An 8,909-nucleotide genomic window follows, 5' to 3' on the forward strand; every position below is an offset into this window, starting at 1 on the left:
CATCTACTAATTAGAATGCGTTCATCGTATTGTAAAACTTCCGAAGAAACACCATTTAGTAAACTTCACTAAATTCATAACTACATACTTGACGTTAGGCAACTTTCATTACACGTAACCTCCTATGTATTTAACGGTTATATTCACAGCTGATACATGTAAACAAATTTGAAACTGAAATCTTAACTTCAAATCAACAATATTTACACATTGATAATTATGGAAGATCCAGACGCTACAATTTTACAAACGAGTGTGGATTTCAACGTAGATGACATTCTTTTGAAATACGGCATTGGGACAACCACTGAAATTGAATCAAACACAAGAAAAACCAAAACATCACCAAAAATTAGCAAAGACAGGCCAAAACTTAAAGTCTATGAACTCTCTTCATCTGAAAGTGAAGATGAATTAAAGTCTCCAATTAAAAAGAATTCGAAGAAGGCAAATCTTAATAACAGTCCTCATTCACCAAACAAAACAAACAAAATTACTAAAAAGAAATCACCTAATAAAGTTGATCCAGCTAGAAAAGCATTGCTTGCCCTAGAAAGGGCACAAAGAAAACAAGATGCTGAAAACAAAAAATTGGAAGCTGCTAAGCACAAAGAGATTAAAAAGATGATGAGTGAGGCCAACAAACAACTAAAACCAGAAGAATGTTTAAAGGTAGCCAAGAATTTCTTACTTTTTCAAGATTTTCTCATACACATGTCAAACTTTCTTCTGTTTCAGTTTGTTACTGCAATTATAGATGAAAACATAACAAACAAAAATACTATAGATCTAACCAGTGCATTCAAAGAATTGGGAAGCAATTACCAGCTGCAATCACAAATAATTCCCAATACAATTACATGGACAAGAAAACTGCACACACATCAAATCAATGATGATTGTGGCACATTAAAACCCATTGTAACAGTTGAAGAACTCCCCGATTTATTGCTCATCCTAACATCTCAGGAGTTATTTGAGTTTATCAAACAAGATAAACTCATGCAGCACATAAAAACAATTGAGTCTATTTTCGTAAACAAATCAGTATCCTTAGGTGTACTTGGACTTGACAAAGAAGTGAAGAACCTAAAAGGCAAACAAGGTTTATCCTACACTGATGTAATGACTGCACTCACTGAAATTCAGATATTTTGCAATTGTTGCTATAGAAATTTAAATGGCCCAGCAGATCTTCTGGCTTTACTTTGTCAGTTTACTAAAGCCATCGCCCAACGACCTTATAAGTAAATATTCATAATCTATTTGTTATAAATTATAACAATTCTTGTTTTTATACTTTATACAGATTGCAACAGCAGGAAAAGTACGCGGCAACAAATTGGTACATGAAGGGCGATAACAAAGACTGCGTGAAAGTCGACAAAAAAGGTAATGGATTGAAACGCCTCTGGCAGCAACAGATAACGGCATTTCCATTAGCACGGTTGGAAACAGCCGAATCAATAATTGAAAAGTATCCCACACTTCCAAGTCTAATGGAGGTACGTTGACTTGAAAATATTCCTATGTACATAAAATTGAAACAATTTATTATTATTATTATGCAGGCGTATGACTTTTCCATCAATAAAGAAAGAGAAAACTTATTAGCTGATATTGAAGTTCGTCGTCATGCTGGTCCGATGACGTCGAGTCGCCGTATTGGTAAAGAAATGAGCAAGAAACTCAATATTTTCTACAATTCCTTAGATGGAGATGCCACCATCAGTTAAACAACTATGTCAAATACTTACATTTATAATAAACATATAAACGATTATTGTCTCTTCTAAAAGCAAATTACAACTGAGAATCGCCGCTCGTGCCGTCAGTTTTCTCAATCGCCTGCTTGATTTTCGTCGTGATCAAGTCCGAAGACATCAGATCTGTTTTGTACCCTGTGGAATCAACCGCTTTACGCATAGTAAACGTCGGCATCTTCTTATGAATTGTATTCGCATCCAACTGGCCTTCGATATCAATATCCATCCTAATTGTTGAAGGCATTGTGGAATATTTAATAGCGGATGCAGCGCCAGGTGGTAGTTTTTTAGTAAGCGGGCGTTTATGTATCGTTGTCTGATGCCGCACGACAGGCGTACCCTGTTTGTTCACAAGTACCAACTTAGGCTGCCCGCCTGACAATCGAATCGGCGGCGGTTGGACATCAGTCAGTAATTGATTATCATCAGCGAAGATAATCGGCAAGTTTAGGATGTCTTGCGATGTTAAATTCGCAGGTGGAGGGAGTTGGGCATACGGTGGGTTTTTCTTTATAATTCTTGGAGTATTTCCCTGTAGTTGTTTCTTGGATGTGATAAATTTGGTTAAACCTGTTACGAAATATTTGGAATTCATGTTTTAGAGTGTAAATTGTGTGAAAAAGTGAAACTTACTAGCACGTGCTGTAGAACTGGTTGCAGATTGTGGCCCAGCAGTCATAACTTGTCCGCTAGTTAAAAGCTTGGAAAGTTGCGAAGTGGCACTACCACGAATAACCGGAGGTGGTGGCGCTGTTTTGTATCGGCCGTCAGGCATCAACACCATATTGGTACCATAACTTGTTTTTATCACTTCAGGACGAGGTCCTGATTTCGGTATAATAATACTATCAAGGACTAGAAATAAAAATTCCATGAAGCATGTCAATTAATTAAAAATTAAATTAATTTTTTTACCTTTCAGTTTCTGGGTATTAGGCGGGATGATTTTCAAGCCTCCAGCTTGTTTTACATGTGGTAACATTCCCGGTGACTGTGAATAGATCCCTTGAAGTTTAGCTATTAAAAATTAAAAAATTAAAAGTTTTAATCACAATTCTAAACCATAAACAGAAAAAAAATGTGTTATAATACCATTTATAACAGTATCCATTGCAGGTGTTTTATTGTGATGGAAATCACCGTCCATAAAACTCTCTGGTGTGCTAGGTGGATTCGGAGGTGTGATAGAATTCGAAGAGGGCGAACTTGGCACGTAATTACCCTCAAACTTGGAGTAGTACTTTGCATCTAATTTACGAATTGTTTTAGCCGTCAGATTTCGACCGACTAGTAACAAAAGAAACAAAAATTTAATTACGAAAGTAAATATAAATATTAAACAATGACTAACCTGGTGCTGGACGAGCAGCTCGAGGTGTAGGTGAAGGTGGTTCACTATCCAGAGAACTACCGTTAGAATTATTGCGTTTACGTTCAGTTTTCTGGCGTTTTGCACCAATTTCCGGTGCGTTTGCATTCGCGTTTTTATGTTTGCGCATCTGAGGTGGAAATGGCGACAGGAGCAAACCACTAACAAAATCATACACCTCCTCAATGATGTATCTGTCAACGATGTGCTGAGTGATGCCTTCAGCGCGTTTCACACGTTTATTTACACGGAGGTAATCGTCAGCGCCTCCAACGACAAGCAGACCTGTTTCCACATTCATACGCTCACGAATATCTTCGAGATTCTCCTGCCTAACAAAAATACCCATAATAAAACATATAGAAAATTGAAATAGAAAAACTTACAATGATGTATGAGCAACTTGTCCAATAACAAACAACACTGGCGCAATTAAATCCAAAAGTTTATCATCAGGTTCCCCACGTCTACCCGCCGATGTATTCACAGAGAAACCAAGGCATATCACACCCAAGACTGCTTCAACATGCGCAACTTGAAGTGCAATCGCCGAACCTGAATGCAGACCAACCAAGAAAATCGCTCGGCCAGTGTATTCTTGTTGCACATCTTGTAATTTCGCACGAGTGGCAAGCATAGCTTGATCGGCGCAATGCACCATGCTCATATTCTTACTGCTAGGATTATTTAACGTCACTGGAACAACAGTGCCTATTTTTGATAAGAAACCCATCCATCTAAGCATTCGCTTTGACTGTGTGTTGGTAGCTAAAGCAATGGCGCTGGGAATGACAACTAACACTGGATCTCCCGGGATTAGTTTCAGTCGCTCTGAATGGGGGACTACCCCAACCGGATCCCAAACGCGTTTCATGATTTTTTGGAGATTTTCTGAGTTTAGACAACTGTGGCGACTGTGGGTATTTGGATCACCCATTAGTTTTTCAACAAAAGTCGGTAGTTTATGACTGAGTGTCTGTAGATGATTTGGTGTTATTAAATTAATAATTAAATAAATATTTAAATGTATTAATACCTGTAAAATGTCTAGGTATGCACCCAGAAGCCATGCGTTGAGATATTCCATGAGGACTGAGTGTAGCCACTGAATTAACTTGACATCCCACATGTATTGAGCCATCAAACGACGAAAACGTTTCACTGATTTCTCAATCACCGATCGACGAAGCGCTGGTTCCGTTGCGTTATCAGTGAATGCAAGACGTGATAATCTATCAGAGTTTAATATCTCAACAATGCTACTGAACATGTTGTGTTGGATTTTTGACCAATTTATCCTAAATTGAAGTGAGAAATAATTCTTTTTAAACTTTCCTTTTAATTGGTGTATAAATACTTACTTAGGTACTTTTACTTCCCAATCTTCAAACTCTTCAGTATCCCTAACACCAACTACATGTTTGTCACACTCATCCATCAGCCCCCTAGCTGCTTCTACATCATAATGTGGAAGTTTGGTATCATCAACATCACAAACATCAATTGTATCCTCCTGGTCTGCAACCAACTTGTCTTTGTTTTCTGCATCATCAATAAATAATGTATTTGCGGGTCGTAGAAAGTGTGAATCTGGTCTCCAATTCCCCGGCCGAGCATAGCAATGCTCCATAAGAATGCTTTTCAACTGAAATGGTGATATTGGTTTTGATACAGGGCGTTTTGGTGGAAACGAAAGAATCACAGGTGTTGATGTTATAACATCGCCATGGTCGTTGTATGCGTTTCGCATCAATTCAGCGGGTGTCGAATTTGCAGGGAGACTAAGCACTACGTCCAGAATTCCTTTCTGAGACGAATTATCCTTAAATAATTCATTTAAACCTAAATTTGGGGAAAATCCTTTGGGGTTATATGAGTGCAAATGGTTTACCTTTAATTTCGCCGGCATATCTTGCGCGGGAGGCACGTTTGATGTGTTAGATATCATGTTTGAAGCTTATTCTTCGATTCTCATTAGTTTTATGAAGGTAACTATGTCGACACTGTTATTTTCGTGATTATTTTAGGAATTTCCTAAGGACGCTTGTTTATATGATGTGTTTTTCTATTAATCAGGTGGGCAACCCACTTTACACCATAGCAACGTTTGTTGTTTGACAGAAAAAACTTAAAATTACAAAAATTAATTCAAAACTTGTTTTACAAGAAATGTCTATGCTCAAAATACATTGTAATTCAATTTATGCATTTCATTTTATTTGATAAAAGTTATTTAGGATTAATTAATTCATTTTTATCAATAATAGTTTTTCTTTCGGATTTATAGAAATTGATTGAATGTTAATGATTGATTCTGTTATTCCACCAACACATGACAGAATCTATTTGCTTGTTTAAATTATGTCAAACTCTCAAGCCTCGATACAACCAATAATTGAACTCATATTTCATGCGTCAAAAGAAAAAACACAATAAACGTTTTCTGTCCTTCAATCCTCGATCCTCGATTAAATCCAAATGTTTATATCGCATTGTAGGTAATCATGCATTAAATCAGAATAATCTTGGCACGCGCAATTTGTTAGTTAACATCAATAAGTAATTGAATAAAAGCGAAATCAATTACAAAACGCATGTACTAATTTCATGCAAATCAAAACTTAAAACTCTGCCAGCTTTTAAAGAATGTATATAAACAAGATCGAATTATGTTATTATTCACATTGTGCATCATCGTGCATTGCAGTGGCACCACTAACCAAAAACAGTTTTAAAATAATCAAAGATGAAGAAATTTGTGCTCATTTTTGTTCTGGCGGTTCATGCCGTTAGATGCATAAGCATGTATCAGTATGTTAACGAGCAAGGAGAACAATGCGTCTGTGCCACAACAGGAGATCCCGACATGTATGATAATCCATCCATTGATCTGCCATCTTCAGAAAGAACTGTTGATTCCTGCGAATATCGTAAATATCTTCACTTATCATCAATATTATTGTACAAACATTTACCAAATGAATAAATAGGTCCAGGGAATGCGGAACACGCATACAATCCGATGATGGAACCCGATGCTGATGGTAAATATTAATATATTTCATTCTTCTGCTTATTGTTTATAATTTTTAATTGTTTAGCATATGCACCACCATCTCGTGGTTCACAATATCGCCGTGGAATGCCGCTTCAACGACGTCAATTTAAGGCTCGCTTTTGAAAATGCATCATTTATTATCTTAAACCTATCTGCTTATCATAAAAATGTTGTGCACAAACATTAAATAAAGCTTTCATTACACGAACTAATCTCCAATCGTTTTACTCGTAATTAATATACAAAATTTATTGAAAATCAATGTTGAACTATTTAACCACATAATTATTACGACAATAGAAAGATTTAAGAATACGCTGCAACTTTATGTGCATGAAATTTTCAATAATTCAAACGTCATGGTTCCTAATTGATTAAATCTTAAAGCGATTTTGCCTGTTTGCAACTCCGAATAGCTGCAACAAGTGACTATAAGGTTTACTGGCGGGATATCTACTGACTGTTACGATTGACTCTTGTTCCAAGTATATTTACTTGACCTTCCGCGATTTCTGCCACTTATTCGGCCCCAACTTCTTCACGCGCATCTTGTACATGTGCGACATTAACGTGTAAATACCAGGCAAAAGCAAGAACAATAAATAACAACGAATTATCAGCGGCAGGCTGAATGCAAAGTTGTAACTGTTAGGCAAGGAAAGCGAAAATTTGCCTGTCTCCTCAAAGTAAGGAATACTGCGCAGCATAATAACACCTTCGCAGACAAAACCCAGCGGATACAATGGAATCCAAATGGTATAACGCAGCCAAGTGATCAAACCGTTCTCTCTGTTGTAGATCTGCGTGATATAGTACGGATAGCGCGTGATTTCGATAACAGACCACACGAAAAACAAGTAGAAGATAACCGGCTTGGTTTGCATGCGTGGCTCGGGGTCAATGAGAATGCAAATCACCATAAATCGGCCGAAAACCTGCATGAATGCCATTATTATGTTGGTTTTGGTGTATCCAAATATTGGATGCAGGACCTCCATGAATTGCAATAATTGGAGGGTAACCATGATGTAACCGACGGCGGCGTAGGTACCCTCGTAAGAGTCGACGCCATCTTTAAGGAAGCGCATGCCTATCACAACTAACACGTACAGGAAGCCAATGTACATGCCGAAATTGTAGAAAGCTAAGTAGACCTTTTTCCAATCCTCTGTGGATGAAAATTATTGTCATTAAATTAAATTAATAGAAATATTGATTATTACCTTTCGAATAACCTTTTTCTTCTTGCTGCAACTTTTTATACACATCAGGATAGTCTTCCCTCACATCTCTAACATCCTCATCTTCATCATTAAGGTCTTCCTCAGATTGCCATTTATCAAAGTCAATTTTAAGCCAAGCAGGCTTGGATGGCTGTGAGGTCAACCTGTTCCACCATGCTTTTGTTGTCTTCTGGATTGTAAACTCCACTTTACGATCCAGTATTTTATAATTGCTTGCCTATAACACAAAACAAAATAATTTCATATTATTGTTCAAAGTATTAATAAAAAGTATTTATTACCTCTGGATTGACATAGTCATTAAAATCTAGACTGAAACCATATTTATGCAGGCCTTTTGCACCTAAACCAGTTGAAAGAAAGGTGATCTTCCTGTCTTCCAGGGAAATGTCAGGGTTCTACACACATACAAACAAATATTATGAAAAGTATTGCGGAATTTACATACTAAATTTAATGTGAATATATTATAGCTATTATTATTACCTTTACATCTGTAAGTTCAATTTTAAAAAGATGTTTTCTTCATTTTGTGCCCAATAAACAAAAGGGCTGAGAGGACTGAAATCCGGCATCGCAGTTTATTCGATAATCAAGCTTTTATTCTCCTGAGCTCTGAGATCACACTGAGACCCGCAACGTAAATTGAAAATATGGCTGTTTTCAATAGCTTGTATTGAAACACGTAGGTATTAATTCTCAACTGTGTACATTAGATAAAAGATTGAATTTGATTGCACTCCACGGACGAAACTGAATGATTTTGTTTTCAGAGGTTAGTTGGCTTATGAGAAACCGTAGAAACAGTAAAACTAGGAAACTTGACGTACGTCAGACATTTTAATAAAAAAGTGCAAAAGTTTATATTTTGTTAAAATAACAATTACGTTTGAATCTGGTGATAATGGTGTAATTTTTAACAGGTAACTGTAAATTAAACTTATTTTTTGTTGAACAAATTTGAGCTTTGAACGTCTGGAATCCTTTTATTATAAAAATATGAATGAAATTATTGAATTTACATATAATTCCAACATTTTATCCATTTATTAATTGAAACATCCAATAGTTTTAAATAAATAAACAAATTCAAATGAATTATAAACTAAATTGGTGTATTGTGGGTTGCCTACTATAAATACTAAGTGAAATTAAAATATACAACGTGAAAATTGTTTATTATTGTAAGTTCTGCAAAATTCTACTCATTTAATTAAATTTCACAATCATTATAATTATTATTATTAATTTCAGGTCAATAATACAATTAATTTTAACGATTTTAACCAAAAATTACATTTTTCACTTACAAATTCTAAGAAAAAAAAAGATTTTCTATTTTATTGTCATTCAAAAAGTATTTTCATCCTTGAAACAATTTCTGCATATTACTTATTATTATAATAATTAATTCTTTCAATAAAAGTGCCCACTGCGTTGAAGGTGAAAAAGTGATCGTGCCCATTTGAATA

General features: G+C 35.8%; 3 protein-coding genes and 1 long non-coding RNA gene across 6 annotated transcripts; 2 read left to right on the top strand and 2 right to left on the bottom strand.

Annotated features, from left to right (window-relative positions):
• Positions 1-83: 83 nt before the first annotated feature.
• mms4 (Methyl methanesulfonate sensitivity 4) lies at positions 84-1,783 on the top strand. The gene is made up of 4 exons (XM_065313917.1): positions 84-672; positions 739-1,247; positions 1,310-1,505; positions 1,572-1,783. The coding sequence occupies exons 1-4, from the start codon at positions 220-222 to the stop codon at positions 1,734-1,736; spliced, it is 1,323 nt and encodes a 440-aa protein (XP_065169989.1). The 5' UTR covers positions 84-219; the 3' UTR covers positions 1,737-1,783.
• Positions 1,249-5,203, bottom strand: Rcd1 (Reduction in Cnn dots 1). 3 transcript variants are annotated; one of them, XM_065313916.1, is made up of 10 exons: positions 5,027-5,203; positions 4,497-4,957; positions 4,172-4,433; positions 3,522-4,111; positions 3,118-3,467; positions 2,859-3,053; positions 2,682-2,783; positions 2,400-2,621; positions 1,758-2,336; positions 1,249-1,527 (listed from the first exon to the last, which is right to left on the bottom strand). In XM_065313916.1, the coding sequence occupies exons 1-9, from the start codon at positions 5,081-5,083 to the stop codon at positions 1,804-1,806; spliced, it is 2,772 nt and encodes a 923-aa protein (XP_065169988.1). In that variant the 5' UTR covers positions 5,084-5,203; the 3' UTR covers positions 1,249-1,527; positions 1,758-1,803. The 3 variants fall into 3 exon arrangements, with proteins under 3 accessions (XP_065169988.1, XP_065169987.1, XP_065169986.1); XM_065313915.1 differs by lacking the exon at positions 1,249-1,527 and adding an exon at positions 1,537-1,699; XM_065313914.1 differs by lacking the exon at positions 1,249-1,527 and having other exon boundaries at positions 1,537-2,336.
• Positions 5,204-5,495: 292 nt separating this feature from the next.
• LOC135800930 (uncharacterized) lies at positions 5,496-6,405 on the top strand. The gene is made up of 3 exons (XR_010550251.1): positions 5,496-6,065; positions 6,126-6,179; positions 6,237-6,405. It is a non-coding gene; the product is annotated as an uncharacterized lncRNA (long non-coding RNA).
• Positions 6,403-8,253, bottom strand: LOC135800929 (very-long-chain (3R)-3-hydroxyacyl-CoA dehydratase-like). Its single transcript, XM_065314264.1, is given in 5 exon segments — positions 6,403-7,361; positions 7,417-7,654; positions 7,719-7,835; positions 7,924-7,952; positions 7,955-8,253. Coding segments are annotated over 5 exon segments (1,119 nt in total). The 5' UTR covers positions 8,013-8,253; the 3' UTR covers positions 6,403-6,684.
• Between the last annotated feature and the right edge of the window lie 656 nt (positions 8,254-8,909).

This window comes from Atheta coriaria, unplaced genomic scaffold (genome assembly GCF_025399875.1).
Source record: "Atheta coriaria isolate IRGN ID8LTWV9N9 unplaced genomic scaffold, Caltech_Dcor_3.1 hic_scaffold_10_pilon, whole genome shotgun sequence".
Classification (NCBI taxonomy): Eukaryota; Metazoa; Arthropoda; class Insecta; order Coleoptera; family Staphylinidae; genus Dalotia; species Dalotia coriaria.